At 33.4% G+C, this 19,537-nt stretch overlaps 1 protein-coding gene across 2 annotated transcripts; it reads right to left on the bottom strand.

Annotated features, from left to right (window-relative positions):
- Nucleotides 1-519: 519 nt before the first annotated feature.
- LOC136412680 (fatty acid synthase-like) lies at nt 520-19,287 on the bottom strand. Of its 2 annotated transcripts, XM_066395825.1 has the most exons (35): nt 19,070-19,286; nt 17,189-17,350; nt 16,931-17,135; nt 16,658-16,861; nt 15,412-15,692; nt 15,199-15,341; nt 14,599-14,740; nt 14,146-14,356; nt 13,196-13,384; nt 12,823-13,133; nt 12,497-12,767; nt 12,210-12,436; nt 11,101-11,298; nt 10,888-11,047; nt 10,364-10,633; nt 10,063-10,292; nt 9,835-10,001; nt 8,802-9,108; nt 8,292-8,471; nt 8,081-8,208; nt 7,896-8,026; nt 7,680-7,836; nt 7,455-7,620; nt 6,231-6,542; nt 6,018-6,174; nt 5,805-5,960; nt 5,502-5,753; nt 5,290-5,443; nt 4,412-4,616; nt 4,197-4,347; nt 3,935-4,122; nt 2,339-2,466; nt 1,548-1,796; nt 845-1,108; nt 520-674 (listed from the first exon to the last, which is right to left on the bottom strand). In XM_066395825.1, the coding sequence occupies exons 1-35, from the start codon at nt 19,170-19,172 to the stop codon at nt 573-575; spliced, it is 6,861 nt and encodes a 2,286-aa protein (XP_066251922.1). In that variant the 5' UTR covers nt 19,173-19,286; the 3' UTR covers nt 520-572. The 2 variants fall into 2 exon arrangements, with proteins under 2 accessions (XP_066251922.1, XP_066251921.1); XM_066395824.1 differs by having other exon boundaries at nt 5,805-6,174; nt 19,070-19,287.
- Nucleotides 19,288-19,537: the final 250 nt, after the last annotated feature.

Here is a 19,537-nt window from a genome sequence, read left to right as displayed (position 1 = left end):
TGATGAAGATCGGATTATAGCAGAAGAAGAGGAAATACTTTTCCGTGATGGTGCAGTTAAAAAAAGGTATTTTTCAAACTCAAAAAAAGTACATTTTCATACCACAAATGAATCGGGTTGTAAAAATAACCCGATTATATTCAATTATGAATTCTGAGGAAGTAATGAATCAGTGGTTTAAAATAAATGCTTAGAAGTAAGTTTATCGCCATAATAAGGAAAATTGATCATCTGATGACAATTATTAGTATTGAGAGAATAGTTGGATAATTGTAATCGGGAGGTACATAGGAATGCAATTTTACCTGTACCGACAAAAGTTGAGGGTAATTAGGAAAAAATATTATTAACTGAAAATTTGAAAGGTAAGTCTTTGCAATATTGAATATTTTAGAAATTTCATTGAAATTTTCGCGTTTGTTTATCAAAATGTCCATGATTTCCTAATTACCGTAAGAATCTCATTAAAATGAAAATTAAACCTTATAAGTGATGAGGTAATAAAATCATTTTTTCGATTTTTAAATTTTATTACATTTTAGATCCAAATCTATAACGAAAGTAGGAAAGCGTCACTGATTTCCTAAAAATCTATTAGTGGTTAAGAGGTTGTTCATGATTGTGTCTGCCAATTCCTGGTTCTGTAACAGGGTAGTGTGACTCCCATCAAATACCTAAAAAAAATATATTAAATTATTCAATTCACTTGACATATATTGAGTTTAATGCTCTATAAGACTGGTGTACAGAGATGGAACAATCTAAAAAAATTGTAATAACCGAGTTTATGGTCTAATCATTTCAATGAGCATAGGAACTGAACTTGATATTATAACTTTTTTACCTTGAAATCCAAGTCCTTCTCAAAGTATTGTCCCAACTCATAATCTTCTGCATCGCTTTTAAAGGACAAGATTTTCGCTTTGGCCAAGAACGGCTTAGATTTTAATTTTCCATAGCAAGGTGTGTAATTTAATGCTTTAATTCGTTGCAAAGTTGCTAAGGTAGAGGTGATAATGAAAGATCTTGTTAGGCTTTCATCTGTTTTCATATGTTTCACCAAGATTTCAAGCTTGTCGTCCAGAGTGGCACCTTTAAATATTTCCACCTAAAAAAATTGCAGGTAGTGATGTAATATACCTACTTAAAGAATGCAATTGAACAAATTTCTATGCATAATTCCGTGTTATTTTAGATATATGATGGTCTTAAATTTTGCCTAAATCAGGTATGTTATATAATTATTGAGTGTGGTTTATTATGGTACATTTCTTTGAAGAGGGATACGGTCTTGTGACTACTAATCGAATATATTATAGTCCTAAGACAATAATCTCAGAAGAATAAAACAGGTATTATAATAAATGTTGACTGCTGAATTAAGAACAACTGCGTATTGCCTGATTGACATACATTTCTTTTAGCAAGTGATTAAGGTGTTTTTGATATATTTTAATCCTGACTTATATTATATTATCATTTATTTTATAAATTATTTATATTTATGTATTTATACTTATAATTATCATTTAATGCCAAATATCTACCATTGCTTTTTGTGTATCCTCCTCATTTAATCTTGTTCTTAGGATAGTTGCAAGGAATAGTTCGTCCCTGTTGTTGAAAAGACGGTTATACGAATCATTTAATAAGGCAGGTGAACCGTCTAAAAAGGTAATCGTGCCTACGTAACCTTTTTTTTCTAGTCTATCAACAATTTCCAAAGCCACCACTGCTCCCACTGAGTGAGCCAAGATATGGAAAGGCTCATTAGGGGACAGAAGTCTGAGCACATGCTAAATTAAAGAACAAACAGTAAGTAATTTATAATTTAACACACAATTTGTTATTAAAAAATTTACATTAAAAAATACAGATAAAATTCAGGTTATAACGAAAATTCTCGGATTTTTAAAATACACTGAATAGTAAATAGATGAATAAATATAATGTAAATATGTACATCGTTTCATCGTTTTTCAGATCACAGTATGCAGCGCTCTTTTTTGGTACACAAAAATAAAATATTTAAGTTTTTTATCATCAACTTTGCCGGTATGCAAAAATTAGTTATAATACTGAATTAATGTCCAAGAGTCTAATTAAAAAATGAAATTAAAAGTTTTAATTTGAATAACCTGTATCTCGTGAACTTAGCCACTGCGGACCCAGGTTAATACGAGTTTTTGTATTAACATTCTTTAAAATTTGTCTTAATTCTTAATTAATACCTTGTATGTGTATAACGTTCTCCATCTACAATTCTATGATATATTACACTGCTTACCAATTACCCTGTTAGTTTGTTTAAATAAATAGGTAGAGTATGAGTACTTACCGGAAGTAAAACGTCGGCCATTTTAGGATAGGTGTCTCCTTGCATTTTAGAAATGTAGTTAATACCGAAAGCTTGAACTTCTAACAACTGTGTCAGTTCTTCCAGTAAGAAACACACTCCTTCAATACCTGTAATTCATAATTGAAGCGTTTATTGGAAAAATAACACATGTCCATTTTATGCAAAAATAAGTTTTATGTAAATGTACAGGGTCATTGGTTATATTTTCACCATCCACCTAGAGGTTTTCCTTTTAATCTGAGAAGATAAAGTTAAATACAAAAGTTGTAGATAATCATATGTATGTAGTTTATTTATATATATATATATATATATATATATATATACATTATACAGGATGTTCGAGAAATGCGTGGCATGCCAAACTTATATTTTTTTAAATGGAACACCCTGTATATTATTGCATTTTTAGATTGTATGCTAAATTAAATTACTTTTTCGTATAGTATACCCTATGTCGAAAACTTACCATTTTTGAATAAAAGAGTACGACCATCAAATTCACACCATTGTTGGATACCCATCCAAATCACCTGTTATGCCTCATTAAAATCTAACCGATAACCAATATACATAAATCGCTCAACTTGACTGATATTCTGGTTTGACCGTGAGAACCATTAGGTAAAAATATTCCCGAGTACTCTTAACACACCGTGACTCTGTCGCCACTCATCAGTCTTTATCAGTAATCTGGCCCTTCGTAGAGTCACATGTATTAAGACATTAATTGCAAAAACCTTTTAAGGTCGGTTTTTTTTTCATTAAACTTAAAAATCCCAAATTCGTGGGAAATTACCTAATTTGTGTTCTGATTGGTCAACTAGAACAAAATGAGCAGAAATCAAATTCTGCTCATTTTCCCTGTTTTCCTTTTTTGGGTAGATTTAGAGTGGAACTCGAGGTACAAACTTAAATTCAATATTCCTCCAAATTCGAACAAAACTTTTACTTGAGATTCGAATAAATTCGGCTAACTAAGAAACAAGTAATTAAGCAAACGTTCAATGCAAATGATTTTTTTATATTCGACCATCGCTTATTCAAAAATGGTAAATTTTCGACATAGGGTATACTATATGGAAAAGTCATTGAATTTGGCATACAATCCAAAAATGCAATAATATACAGGGTGTTCCATTAAAAAAAAAGTTTGGCATGCCACGCATTTCTCGAACATCTTGTATAATGTATATATATACATATATAGAAATAAACTACATATGATTATTTACAACTTTTGTATTTAACTTTTTCTTTTCAGATTAAAAGGAAAACCTCTAGGTGGGTAGTGAAAATATAACCAATGACCCTGTACATAAGGCCCATTTTAAAGCATATCTCTAGCCTACTGAAAAACGCGAAAATATCAGTAGTCCAGAGAAATGTATCGGGCAAATATAGTAGGTTTCAGAAAAGGCATTGATGTCCGCGCGGTTTAGGTTAAAAATAATAATTTCTCCAATATTTACCTTTTCGGACATATGTTATTTTTCATATAAACGCTTCAATTGTGTGTTGTCACATTAACATACGAGAATAGTAATTATTTAATAATAATTAAGTTTTACTTACCAGGGAAAACTATGATCTTGGGTAGCTTACTCTTGTCTTGTGTTGTTGGTTTAGTTTTCAATTTCACCACGCAGGAGGTTTGCTCGTTAGTGTTAATTAGGGTCTTTATAATACTGACCCAATTTAGTGCGTCATCCTGATTGTGATTTGCGTCTTCCGTATTACTGGTTTCTTGAAGCTCTTGTATCCTAAACAAATCATTAATACGTTAATATCCTATATTACAATTAACAAATAAGTGTAATGAGTGTTATTCATTTACTTTGCTAAGGTGATTCCTCTAATCTCATTTGGCGACAAAAATATATTATATTCCCTTTCTAACGTTTGCTTAACTTCGACTCCATTCATCGAGTCCATTCCAAGCTCAGCTAGAGTTGAATGTAGACTTACGGATTTCAAGTCTCTTATACCTAGAAAAAGAAAATATATAATAATGTAGAAATACATTTTTTTTGTTGCTTAAAGGATCTTTACCTAGAAGTTCCCCAATTACTTTCATTATATTTTTAGATGAATCGGATGTCTTCTTTTCTGCTACTACCATGCTGGATACAATGACCGCATCATGTTGTCGTAATAGTATGTCCATAACTTGAAGGCAGCTTGATATGCTTTGTTGCAAAGTGCCACCTATTTCCAGTTCGACATGATCTTCTTGTAATTCGGCTACCAATCCAACCTTAAAACGCATAAATTGAATAAAAAATTCTGCCCATTCTTGCTATTCTTCTCAGTATTTCAAACAACCGTGTTTCTTATAGTGAAGACATAATGTGATGTCTTCGTTCTTAGAATGTGATGTTATGATGGTCCCCTTAACTTTAGCCCTTAATCATGTCTTTGTTTTAATAGTTCATGTCATTCTTGTGTTCATAAATTAGTCTCAGGAAGTAACTTCATGCAATGCAGTCTTTTTTGAATAAAATAATTTTTTTTATTCATGGGCATTTTTAAAAAAATGCCAGATATTACCACCGTGAGAGCGTATGCGCCACTGATGGCCTACATAGAAAATTTCAATACGAATATGTTTATTTTTTTTTACCAAAAACAAAATTTAAGCATATGAAAATTTGGTACGAAATAAGTATTTTGTATCTTCATTTGAATCAGTCTCAAAAATTTCCGGAATAGCTTGAACAGGAGTAGTTACGGTGAAACACCGGTTTTTCGGACCTCTTTTTGCCATTTAACTTCTTCATTTGTATTTTTAAGGGCTTTTTCAATACTTTTTATTATATTAATTGAAAACATCTCGAAAATGGTTAAACTCAGATTAATATTTGGTATGCGTGTCAATAGATATCTCTACTTTAACATGAAAGGGCCGAAGTCAAGTCTCTCTAACTTACATCCCCAATGGCTCCCCATTGTATCGCTAAAGCAGGATATCCTTCTCGGTGCCTCTTTTCACATATCCTTTCCATTACGGAATTAGACATACCATAATTCGTCTGACCAGCATTTCCTCTTCCACAAGACACTGACGAAAATATTACGAAATCTCTGTGACAAAGAAAGGATTTTATGCATTTCATTTTGATCTAAAGAAAAGAAATTTTACGTGATTTCGGGACAAAGTTTCCTCGTGACTTCGTCCAAATACTGGGTAGCATGAGCTTTAGGTCTAAATGATGTTTGAAAGGATTCTTCTGTTTGGTTTGACAAAATGGCATCACGCAAGACCACAGCTAAGTTGAAAATAGCTTTAACTGGAGCAATAGAGTTGGCTTCCTTAATTAAAGCTTCACAGCCTCTTCTTATCGTTATGTCTTGTGTGGATATTTTTATGTTGCAGCCGTAGCTTTGCCATATTCTAAAGCAATATCTTGAGTTTAAGATTATGGTTATAGGAGCTACTACTTACGAAATCCTATAGCTTTGGTATCCTGTAGTTATTCCTTTTCGTGAAGTAAGTACTAAATTCTTGGCTCCCCTGAGTATCAGCCAATCAGCTAATTCTAGACCGAAGCCGCCAAGACCCCCACATATAATATAAGTTTTTGATGGATCACAGTAGTACCTAAAAATTTGCAGATTCTTTGGTAGAATGTGCTGGAGAATATGTAAATGTAAGTACCTGGGCAGTCCCACCAATGTGGATATATGTTGTTTCAGATCTTCGTTTCTTATCTCCACTAAGACTTTTCCCATATGTTTCCCTGTGGTCATAAATCGGAAGGCCTGTTCTACTTCAGTCGTACCAAAGACTGTCGAGTTTAGTGGTTTAATTGCTCCTTTGAAAACGAAACAAGATTATGAAAACACCACTTATACTGTACTACTGACAAACCTGAATCAATATATTTCTGGACTAACCCATTGAACTCCATTTTAACAGAATCGCTTTCAGTAAATAGCTTATCCAGCATAATTCCATGATAACTTCCACCTTGTCTGAACGAAAGAAGGTCAAGTCTGTTGTCGTTGGCTAAGTCAAACTTCCCAATTTCCAGGAATTTTCCGTTCTGGGATAGACATCTTACAGAAGCAAACAACTTTTCTTCTGCCAGAGAGTTTAAGATTATATCTACTCCATTGCCATTGGTTTCTTCCATGATCATTTGTTCGAAACTAAGGTCTCTTGAATTGCCGATATGCTTTTCTGAAAATGAAAATGTCACGTAAAAATTTCAAGTTTTGTTCTTGTGATGAAAAGTAATTGTACTATACAGTAGAAGTGTCTGCATACACCAGATAATTCTTGAATTGAAATCTAAGGGGAGGACTTCGTTCAGATGAATTAACCGATCCTTCTTAAAAATTGTTGTGTAATTGTTTATTACATTTTTTTCTTTTACTTTAGAATTTCCTACATCTAATTTGGAAATACCTGTAGAGAATTTTGAGTCAGTCAAGGTCTTGAACAGAATTTTTGTCGCCGAATATTCATCACATCTTCTATATCGATTATCTATTTATTGTATTTCTTCTACGGTACCTCGAAATGATTTTAAATCCGTCGAGTTGAAAAAAGGAAGTAGGAAATTTTAATATTTCTTTAATCTGGAGAGATTTTAAGGCATCGCGAGGTTCACTTTGAGACCGAGACCGAAAGAATCGCCTAATTAAAACTTAGAGTGAGCCGTGTTCCTTGATCTCACCTCCAAAACATGCAAGTTACACGCTATTTAATGAGAATACGTGCAGGAAACGGAAAATACTGAATCGCTGCATGTAGTCGGAGTCTTAGCTACAGTTGTTTCCGGAGAGCTTTAAGCCATATTCCCAATTATTTCAATAAACCTCCATAATCAATAGGGCACACTCAGATTTTTGGTTAGACGATTTTCACAATTCTCTTTATCTAAGCATATTTACTACTTTTACTTATATTTACTATTAACGAACTGTTTCATCAGATTGCACGGCAAAATAGAGTAAATACAATAACCAATTTTGGTTATACTACAAACAAGAGAATCTCGGTTCCAGCACAACTTGCTTTGATTAAGAATATTGTGACTTTTTGACAAAATTACAAAAAATGATTTTAAAGCGATAAAAAATTACTTACCATTTATCTGGGGAAATTTATTTTTGATGTAGTTATGTTTCTCTTGAGTGCCTACAGTAGTAAATACTGTGCAACCCATTCCCAAACAAAGATTAATTGCCGCTTGCCCAATACCACCTGTTCCTGAGTGGATAAGTACTGAGTCAGTAGGTTTGATTTTTCCCACCTAAAAAGTAATTAATTCCACTTTAAACTGATTTCTCAAAATCGCAAGAAAAAACATACCACTACTAAAGCGTAAAGACAAGTTCCATATACTACTGGAACAGTTGCTGCGTCCTTGAGAGACCACGATGCTGGCACATCCCACAAAAGGGCTTTGTCAGTTGAGACCAGAGTGGCTAGAGTTCCTTGGGGAAGCATGCCCATTACTTTCTTTCCACTGAAAATTAAATTTTTTATGATTTTAATTTGCCTCACTTTTCTCTTAGATGCCCTCACCTGGCGGTTTTTCCTGAATATTCGAATCCTTGAACGCATTCCTGTTTTCGTCTGTACTTTGTGATAACATCAACGTTAATCCTCCCTGAGGCAATCATAACATCTCTGAAGTTCAAGGAAGAGTAATACACCTTAATGATAAAATGAGAAATTAGCAAATGTCATCTTATTTTAATTAGAAATACCTCTACTAAGTCATCCTCTGGTACTGTTTTTCGTGATAATGATCCCTCGATCCACTTAATACTTGACAAGTCTCCACGAACAGTACTAGTGACATAGCAATGCTCATTCTCAATTTCATCAAGATTTTCTGTGGGAAAATATGAACATATTTTGTAATGAAAAAAAAATTGAATGGACAGTGATTTTGTTAAAAAAATATCTTTTTCTTACTCAATAAAAAGTGCCTGTAAGTTCCCCAAGAGCCATTCATGAAAATATTAAGGCCCAGCTCTTTATCCAACTGAAGTTTATAAAATGGCAAATCAGGGTTAAATGCAGGGGCGTCATCAACTATAAAGAGGGCTCGCACATTTTGAGAATCTGGTTCTCTTCTAATGCAATTTATCAAGCCTGGAACACAATTATATTTCTGTGAAATTCTAGAAACATTATATAATACCTATACAAACAAAAGAGATCTTTAGTTTTTATTGGGAAGAAGTTCTTAACAAAACATGAATATTTCTGAGAAAAATGGTAGTTTTGTTTTTTGTAAATTGAATATTCCAAATGTGATTTTTAAAAGAAAATTGAGATGGCGGATTAAAGGTTAAGGACGGAAGATATAAAATTTTCCCGATGGACTTGATTTTTCCATAATCCAATTGTGTCCACAAAATTAAGCAAATGTTAAAAGTACTTAACATTTTATTGTGTCATTAGACGGCCTTTAGTACGTACCAATTAAACCATTTAATGGTTGACTTTGACTCCAAAGAATGATATCCCGGTTATTATTAATTTCTTCTTGCAATTGATGGAGCCACTTGAAGTTCTCTGCTTTATCATCTACATTTATGAACACCCGTTGCTTATTGTTTAGTTTATTAGAAGTTTTCCTTAAGAATACGAGTTTCTCCAAGTCAGTTTCAATTATGGAAATTGTATGCATATTGTTTATATTTGTTTTCGATGGGTCCAGGGAGAGTGGTTCTCTGGTAATGATGAATCCATTTTCCTTAGTAGCACTTATAGCTTCTTGCAGAATCTAAAATAATCTCCGTGTAAATTTGTGAATAGAAAGTATATATTATTGTCGAAGTCACTTTATAGAACAATATTCCAGTGAGAGCTAAAAAATCAAAAAAAGTAAACGCCAATACGTACTTCGTTAGCGCTTTGAATAAAATAAAATGTCGACGAGATATTTCAAAGATTGAAATAAGACAGAAAAAACAAATACTAATCACTACAAGTTTTCGAAACTGTTTCTTATAACTTAGATTAAAGTTGGTCCAGATTTCTTATGAATAATGTTTTTGGTAGAGCGTGTCGAGAATATTGATTCACGTCGGTCTAACTGAATCACAAAACTGAAACTTATTAATCAGTGTGAAACTATTCTTTCCAGAACCCACTTTTCTTCTGTGCTGTGAATTGACGTTCGCTTCCATGGGTCAGTTAAAATATTTAAACGCCATGCAGCAGAAGATTATGAATAGATCGCACACATTAGGAACAAGTGACCTAACATGATGACCACTCGCTGTAATATGAAGCGGTATAGAAGGTAATGAATGGATTTTCAGTCAAGATAAGTGGACCGTTAGAAAAGTGAGTGAGGTGAAAAGCCATAGATAAAGACTAAAGATTGAGAATAATTGAAGTCTGCTGATTTATCACATCTTCTATTTTTTTAAAAATAATGTTCTTATAACTGATTTGTGAAAAGACCATCATCATTATCAAAAAAAGGTATATACGGAATACTTACAGTATTTCGGCTTAAAACATGACTGGCAATTGCAACAGTGATGTCATTTACTTCTTTCAGTTTCTTCTTTTCCACTTGAACGTCAGTATCAATTTTCTGATCACTTAATATCATCACATTAGAGTGTACTAGTGGTTGGTCTGCCAGGGCGGTATTTATTATAGGTGCTAAAGCAAATTATCAAGCAACAATACGCGTAAAAAAATCAAGGTGTTACTGGGTACCAACCAATTGGTGAAACGTTTTTATCAGAAGAGTCATCAATGAATTCCACTGCACTGACTTTGTACCCACAGTGATTTTCCAAAGCGATTTGAATAAACACCCGAATAGCGGCTTCTAGTGGTAATTTGCAGTCGTTGGGAACAAAATTATACTTTTCCAATACGGGTACTGCTGTTATTTTCTTTCGAGGTATGGATGATGCCAGAAGAGTACCTATCTCGATTCCCCCAGACCTAAAATGAAATTATTATTTTTAAGGCTTGAGAAATACTAAATAAAAATAAAAATAATCTTCGACACTCACCTTATTACATCCGATCTATAATCAACATATACAGGCACGTCAACTGGTATATCCTCCTCACCTTGGCGTAACTTGCTTATTTCTTCTAGATGACTTATCGGATCTATAATAATCTTTCTAATTCCAGTCGGCACGTAAAGTAGGTTCGTATCTTCTCCCAAAATTTTCATTTGAAGCATATTGTCCATAAATGCGAACCAGTTGTCGATCCATTTTATTTTTCCATAAGTAGCAGATTTGTTGCTTTTAGTTATGCTTTTAAACACTCCCCTGAAGATTAATATTAGATATTTTTGCTTATCAGAATGTTCGCTAATTACTGATGATCATTAAAAAAACCTTGAAGCAAGGCAAATGTTGTAAAGTATAAACGTAGGACGTTGATTAGGCCATTTTCTATTTACTATCAACTATCTGATAAATACGTAACAACTGATGCATTTAGCCAAAATATGCCCTTGATATTTCAACGCCTCTTGAGGTTTTTTTTTGAAATGATCATACTTAATTATACAATAATGTACTTGTAGTTGTAGCCCCTGAGCCGAAGGATCTTATAGATATCCCGGTTTTCCAAGAGATCATTGTCCTTGGGAGTAGCAACACCTCTAGCAACATTAGTCAATTGATCAATTTTATCGTTATAAGTGGCAATACGCCCGATCATTACCGGAATATCATTTTCTAAAACAGATGTTTCATGTAGTAGATCGTTGTAGCTGAAAAGCATCACTTACCTAAAATTTCAAACCGTCCGCTGTATTGATGCATTATGACTTCTAATTTAAGGTAAGCGTTCTTGTTCAATTGACATGCTCTTATAAATTTGCAATTGTGGAATATGACCTTGTGAACATTCATGTTAATGCACTTTATATTAGAGAATGCAGTCCATGCAAGGAATATGTAGCTTGTTGCAGGGAAAAGGATTCTACCTGAAAGAGAAAGTTTATATATACACTGATTCATGGTAAGTAGGAATGTTATTGATAAGTTGTGTTGGTAATTATTGAGCACATGCAAAAATGCAACAACTCACCAACATAATAACAAGAAAAATATTAATAATATTAAAGAACAATGTGATAACCTTTGAGTAGAGTGATGAGTGCTAATTCCCAAGGAGTTTTTCTCATTTAAATGTTTTTTATACTCCGAATATGAAATAATTATGATAGAAAAGAAATGGAACTAGTATACTATATACTAGTAGATCCACATCATATTATCCTTATAATTATTTTTATTCATTGTTATATGCCATTTGATTTGCAAAAGGAATGAAGCGTTCAAATAGAAATGGAGAGGGGATGTTGGGCAACCCGGCGACACAAGTTTCTACTTATTGGCTTCGTCAGGCATATATATGAAAAGAGTATGTATAAACATTATGCTACGCATGTCCAAAACATAACCACATGTGCATTAGTCAAGGATGCAAGAAAAAAAGAGGGTAGCTAAAACTGAGCTGATACCTATTTGCGCTTCCCCTTTCTTTTCCTTTCAATTTTATGTTGGCTACACCTGTATGTCTTTATATTTTAGGGCATGCGCAGCATGATGTGTAAACATACTTTCTTCCCACACATGCCCGATGAATCCGATAAGTAGAAATATGCGTCTTAACAATTACTCAACATCTTCTTTCAATTTCCAGCTACTGAACCTTCGAACCCTTTCATGGCTATCACTAACTTTTCCTATATTTATATATGTTCATCTGCACAAAATTTTTCGGTGTGTTGCACGCGCATGTAATTATCGAAATATTTACATGATTGATATTTAAATAAATCTCAATGGAAAAAGTTCTGAATAAAGTACTTTATTCGAATTAAGTTCTTACCATCTATAACATGTCCATCTAGGTTAGCCCATTCCTCTTTGTCTATATTGATCTGGAACTTGCTGATCTCAAAATTTCTCAAATTGTAACCGAAACTTGGAATGAAATATTGAAAATCGTGTTTCCATTTGAGTTTGGGACTTATCATTGGAGTTCCACGGCTCACTGGAAATTGTACTTTGGGGTACAAATGTTGAATTTGGGGCTGCTGCCCATGTTCAAACAACCTGTTCAATGTAGAAATTACAGTCAGACACGTAAATCACGTAGAGCATTGTTCTAATTACCATCCAATAACTTGCAGAATTCCAGTCAGATCTTCTTGTTCTGTCAAACTCTTAATGTAATTTTCATGTTTTTTCTTGAGAAATACAGGTTTCTTTCCGATAACCAACATCACTGAGCGTTTCTTCAAGAAGGAAATTGTTGATTCTTGAGGAGCGAGTATTTTGTCCAGAAGTTCTTCTGGAGAATCTTTAGTAGTATAATCTGAACTGTATCCGTTGAGCTTGCCATCAGGACGCAAGATTGTTTTGAACTCTGAGAGAAGTTTGGCTTCTAAAATTTTGAATGAGTAAAATATGCGAAGTCAGTAATAGTTGTATTGTATTACTGTGTTGTATCAATTGTTCGATCATGATTCTATTGGAGCTTTTTTGCTTCATTTCATCTTCAACCAATGTTGCAATAACAGAGGTGCACTCCAAATATTGGTTCAAGCTAAGGGTACCCTCAAAATAACTCTTCGCAAGGTTACCAATAGAATTAGCAGTTACACTATCAGGCTTAAGATCTAATTGCTTCAGTAACTCAGATATTGTTACGTGTGAAAGCAAATTAATGAATAACTGAGCGGTATTTGCGTCCATGCTTGCAATTAGGGTGTGGAAATTCAGCTGCTTTTTTTGGAAAAATTCGCTCAATCTAGGAAAATCACAAATAGATGAAACACAATTAAGTTAATAGACCATATACCATACGATTACCTGCTCTTAAACGTTGTCAGTAATGGTAGGTTTAAAAGCTCTAGTAGTAAGTTTCCATGTATATTTGATAAGCTTCCAAAATATAAATTGAACGTTTTGACGCCAACAAACTGATTTATGGACTTTTTTAGTACTCCGGCTTTCGATACTATTATGTATCCTCGATATAAATGATTACGAATTGGTTTCCTGAAATTCAAAATAAATATTGATTTTCATCAAAACATGACTGTATAGAATCTAGGATAGATGCAATGCAGCAGATTGCGAGAAGCTCCTGAGGAGCTTTTTGGTTTTAGTCCGGATTGCTGTTAATTTGGAGGTACCCATCTCGTGGATTTAGAGAAAGCTATTTATGCAATGAGCTAAATAGCTTGAACGTATGCTCTACTGGATCTACCATATTCCATGCTTCGACTTGCGAAAGACATTCGACACAACACCTCAACACTTTATTTTTTGAGTAAAGAAATGCATGGGGCTTTAAATGAATAGGCTCTGGATGTGCTCAGTGAGAATATTCAGTGAAAAACTAGATGAGTGTCTGCATATGATACAATTTTGTATACAGAAATAGGAAAAGTCGCTTCAAAAAGAAATTTCATTTAGCTTACGCGAAGGAAAAGTGGCGTTTTAGATAAACAAGAAATTATGCATTAAAACATAATTAAAAATTTCAAGCATATAATGAATAACGTAGAATCATCTATCTGGATGTTTGTTGAATGTTTTATAAAGATATCCGAAGATTTTGGCGAATCAGGTCAAGGCATGCTGGAAGGTTTGGATTGTAAGGTCCATTACCTCCAAAAACCACTTGGACAAATTTTCGCAACACTTTGATATTCTTACGGAGCCGAAAAAGAAGAGCAATTTATCAGAACGATCAAGCCATTATAATCCGGATTGATGTTGATTACTGAAAATAAAAAACTTAGACAGGTCCTTACCTAAATATATTTTGTATAAGGGCGATGTGTTCTTCATCAAACTTTTCTGCGATATCATCCAACAGAACATTCAGAGCTTCTTCAGTACGCCCACTAATACATACTAATCGTGGTAAGTTATCAGACGGTTTACCATTATCGTGTTTTAACTTTGATGATCTCTGAAGCACCACATGGGCGTTGCTTCCTCCAAATCCAAAACTGCTGATTCCTAAAAGTAATTTAAATTATGAATTAACTATTAATTAGTAATTAGATATGACTGTTTGTGGTTGTTAATATTTCAAATCCTCTTATAAAATGAGTTTACTGTTGAAAGTATTAGTTTAGTTGGTGGGAGGTACGTTGTCTAAGGGATTATTACAGATTTTGTGTAGTTACAGTGACTACTGATTCATAATATTATAAGCAAGAAATAGAATAATTGTTACTCTGGTTATGATGCTGATATACCTGCTAAGCCGTTATTGTCTTGGAAAGGCATGCATTCATCTACAACTTTTAAGCGACCCTCCAAAATACCATATAAGTTTTTTCTGGGAGTTTTGTAATTAATATTTGGCGAAATTATGCCCGTTTCGAAAGCCAAAATTACCTGAAACAAAATTAATTTATATTAACATTTTCAAGAATGTAGAGCTTTTTTAAATACGAATGAAGGTTATTAATTATTTCGGTTGCCAATATTAAATATTATTAAAAATATAACGCTTTTCTTTGAAATTCTTGCAAATGGTTCTAAAACGGGGACAAAGACAGAGAAGTTCTTAATGTGAATTAGAATTAAAGTTTCATCTGGTCAGTGGCAGTCAACCTGTACATTTTTTCAATCAAGGGAAAGATGTGTATGAAGTGAAAGAAGTACATTTTTGCAATTAGGGGAGGACCGTGTTCATCACAAAATTATTTTAAGCCTTAAAATTTCAGTTAAATATCTGAAAAACAGTAAGAGCTATAAAGAAAAAAACAAGTAACAATTATTGTAAGTATACTAATTCATATAAAATTAAGGTAATATAATTTTCGCGAGTGCTCCAAAGTGTGTCCGCATACCTTAATAATAGAACATAATGTAGCCGTTGGTTCTGAATGTCCAATACTAGATTTCACAGATCCAACCAGCAGTGGATTTTTCCTTCCCGGGGTGAAAAACTTATCAACAGCATTTAGTTCTTCGGGATCACCAACCACGGTTCCTGTAACGAATTCATTCATCCACTTGCATTAGTTTGATCTAACATTCAGATAAGTAATACGCATCCGTACCTGTTCCATGAGCTTCGATGTAACTGATATTTGATGGATTTGTTTCGCTTTCAAAATAAATCTCTTTAAGTAGATCATACTGAGCAGCTCCATTGGGATAGGTAATGCCTTGTTCCTTGAATCCATCACAGTTCGTTTTAGTATGAATCAATTTAGCATAGATCCTATTGCAATCTTTTGCTTTTTGGAGGAATATCACAGAGGTGGCTTCAGATCTTACATAGCCGACTCCATCAATATCGAAAGGCCTGCATTGTCCATTTGCAGATAGGACACCCAATCTGATGAAAAAATTCAACATCTCAGAGATATAACAGGTAACAGTTTCATGTAGTATTAAGACCTAGTTGAGAAGAAATATATCAATACTCAATCTCTCTGTTATAAGGTATACAACGACCATTAAAAATAACTAACAATGTAAAAATCATATAAAAATATATTTAGAGTGTTGCTGACTCAGGGGTAAATTTTGGAAGTGCTAGATACATACAGGAAAGATATATTTCAAGGAAGCCGGGCAGAAGAAGGCATACATTGGTCAGTATCTCCGTGACATTAATCTTCATCTAGGGTTGAGGCTACCTATAGAGATCAACATCAAAATGATAAATATTTCAATCTTACCAGTTTGAATTTTTTTTTATGCATATTTTTCTTAAATACAGTTATAATTCTCAATTTAGTCCCATTTAAAGTTGTACGGTCATTTTCTTTGGTTTCGTTAAATTCTTAGTGAAACGTTATTATAAACTTATGTTAATTACAAGCCCATTTGTCTCCAAAACGGTTGCTTCTAGAGATATTCTTCAACAGTACTTTTTTAAATAAAACTAAATGTACAATAATGTCTTTAATACAACAATGACCTTCAGTGTAGGGCAAAAAAATTAGGGCCAATTTAAATGCGATGAAACCCCACATGTGGCGCTCTCTATCAGTAATCAAAAAACTAAGATAACATTTGGGTTGTGCATCAAAAAAACCCCCGAATATTAAATTTCGTCCTTTTGATTCATCTCTGTCTAAAAATATTCACAGTAAACCAAATTAAAATTTAAACACTCTGCATCTCTTAAACGGAGCCGTTGCGACCCTATATTAATAGGAACTTTTTGTATTGGAATCGGTCAGAAATTCATCCCTTGAAGTATCTGCACGCACTTAATTAACATCCTGCATATTGCCACGAATTTGCATACTTTTGGAGTGTTTAATTTCTAATTAAAACATCAATGGTATTTACCTGGCGAATTGAAGAGAACATCCGCCAGCTAATAAGAAGTTGGAGGCTGCAACTAATGCCGAATCGCATTGTCCCATTCTGATTGCTTTGAAAGCATTCTCCAAAGCAAAACCCGCGCTACTACATGCTGTGTCAGTAATAAGCGAAGGTCCCTTCAGCTTGAAGTATTTGCTAATTTTATTAATTATAGTACTTTTGTTGTTCCTATGAGAAATATTAAGATTTTAAGGAATTTGATTTGCCAGTGTAAAACGAAAATTATTTTAAACTAACCCAATAATGGTGTTTCCTCCTTTGATGTGTTCCATCAAGTAGTAGTGAATTTCGAACTCCGAAAAACATATTCCCATAAAGACTCCGGTATTAGAGCCTTCCAGGTCCGAAGGATTTACACCAGCATCTAGAATGCACTCGTAGCATTTTTCAAGGACAGCTTTGGCTAATATGTTTAAAGGAGTTGCTTCTCTCTTATGCACATCTGAAAGTGCCGAAAGTGTATCTTACGTTCTATTATTTATGTCCAAAGCTTACCAAAGAAACCTGCATCAAACTTGTCTTTTTCCTTTAGTAGCCCAAAGCCAGTGGGCATTTCAGGATGAGTCCGAGGAACGGGGGAAATCATTTCAATTTTGTTGTGCAAATTTTCCTTGTATTCTTCTATGTTTTCCGATAAAGGAAATACCCCTGACATACCTGTGGTATTGAAATTAGGTTACAATGAAGGAATTAAATTAATGAGCTATTTATTTAGCTACTACAATAGACATTTAAATATAATTTATATGTTAGATAATTGGATTATGGGATAACTCAGAAAGTGTAAAAATCTAGGCTATATTATGACTAAAATGTAGTAGATTAAAGTTCTTTGCCCTAAGTGTTAGGAAATTGAACTTAAACTTGTCGATTCTTTGGTACCATTGTGGAAGCAATCAATGATAATATCTAATTAATTTAATTGCAGGGTATAGCTTCTATTGTCATTTCTTTTTGTGATTATGATCATTTTTCTCATTTAAAATTGTTTTTTCTTGTAGGTAGCTTCTTTGGATTCTCTAAAACTGCAGAACTACAGAAGATTAAACACATTACTCGTCAACAGGAAGTGGCCAGAATTCACTTTCTTCCCAAATTTTGTGGGACTAATGGAAAAAAAAGGTTATACCCGATGTGGTATAGAAATGTATATATTTGTCAAACTAATTAAGAATGTTTTAAAATAATTTTTATTCTTTGTACGCATGGCGCAGTTAAGTTCGAAAACTAAATTCGATTTTAACTTAGATAAATTTAACTTATCAAAATGTATTAAGTTATGACGTACAATGAGTGATGATGGAATAACGCCTGAATCTCCTATTATAAAACCACGGGTATACTGAAGCGTTTCAAGAAACATTCTTTTTCCTTGAAAAGAATTTGAAAAGGAAAAACCTATTCATTAAGCAGTGAAAAGAGTTTGCCTTTGGATCTGGATAAAGCGCGTGATAAGGACCTTTTTGATACCATTTAACGTTTATTACTGTTTTCTTTTTTTTTTCATTGTTTTTGATTAGAATTTTTTGTTTTGTTTTTGTTTTCCGAATGGTGTTCTCGTGCGGCAACAATCAGAAATGTAAATTATGACGTTAAGAGTTTGGACGCGTTAATTAAACACTTATAATATGCCCTGGGCGGAACAGCGGAAAAAGAAAGGAGAGAAGATGAAAAACAATATGAAAACAGAGCTGAAAATAAAAGTAATACGGCATCACGCATTGAAAATGGCGAAAATTCTGTATATGTATTGTGCAAAAGACATCAAACAAAACAGACAAACTGGCCTTGTTTTTTTTCATATCTATGAATCCAAAATAATCCTATGTTCCTCTTATCGTACTTATGATCCTGTAAACGCATGTAAAATAGTGTGATCAATTTCGAGACGCATAATTACTATTTCTTTATGATTTTCAGAGTCAATAGGACGAATGATGAAGTGGAATGTGGTAAGCATAGTTACGGATGCTCCCTGGATTAAAGAAAATACCTCGAAAGATCGCTAGAACTAGAAAAGCCATAGTAAAAAACTGAAGATTCAGCTCTCGATTCTGCTGATGAGATTTATGCATAAATAAGGAGAATCTGTAAAAAGTAAGTAGACATTACTGACTGTTACGGGCCTTTTCTGGATTATTTTACGGACGCCAATAGGGTGAGCCTTTTTTCTTTCCTTCATCTATCTTCAGGGCCATTGCTGTTTGGACAAACTGCAGAGTTTTATATACTGTAATTGGCCTCTTTAGAAATTTTCTTACGATGGTACATTATGAGTACTTATTGTGGAATGTTTCTTTACGCAGAATCATGTACTTGATTTCACCCAAGCAGTGAATTGATTCTAAGGTTTTAAGTCTTAAATTAAGTAAGTACCTGAAATAACAATTTCTTCATCTGGCGTTGGAGGATGTGTTAGAAGTTTGCCAAACTGTACTGATGGGTCATTTTCCAAATTGTTACTCTTGTCCTGTACCATTTTTCAGAAAAAAACTGCACTTCGTAATATTCTCTTATTCCTGTATCAGCCTAAAGCACTACCTTCCTCACAGTTATCGATTTTGGAACTGGATGGAATGACTGGATTGGATGCACTGCAAGAAATAAATAATCTTTTCAGGAAACGTAAAAATGTATGAATCGAATGATATGTGTTTTCGTTTAATATTTTGGATCTATTTGTAATTTAAACGATTGTAGATCACATAAACAATGGAAATATCTAATTCGGATTTGGTAAGTTGATGCAAATATTAAAAAGGTCAACACTTGACGCAAGTAGTATTTATAAATGTATTACCTTAATAATTGAAAATTTACATAAAAAGTCAGACATGCAAATGA

This window comes from Euwallacea similis, chromosome 12 (genome assembly GCF_039881205.1).
Source record: "Euwallacea similis isolate ESF13 chromosome 12, ESF131.1, whole genome shotgun sequence".
Taxonomy (NCBI): domain Eukaryota; kingdom Metazoa; phylum Arthropoda; class Insecta; order Coleoptera; family Curculionidae; genus Euwallacea; species Euwallacea similis.
This window is presented reverse-complemented; position numbering and strand designations above follow the sequence as displayed.

Coding starts and splice junctions, on each gene's coding strand:
- LOC136412680 (XM_066395824.1), bottom strand. CDS start 19,172: ATGGTACAGGACAAGAGTAACAATTTGGAAAATGACCCATCAGTACAG. Junction 13,134..13,195: donor CTGACAACGTTTAAGAGCAG/GTAATCGTATGG, acceptor TGATTTTCCTAG/ATTGAGCGAATTTTTCCAAA. Junction 675..844: donor AGAAGGACTTGGATTTCAAG/GTAAAAAAGTTA, acceptor TATTTTTTTTAG/GTATTTGATGGGAGTCACAC.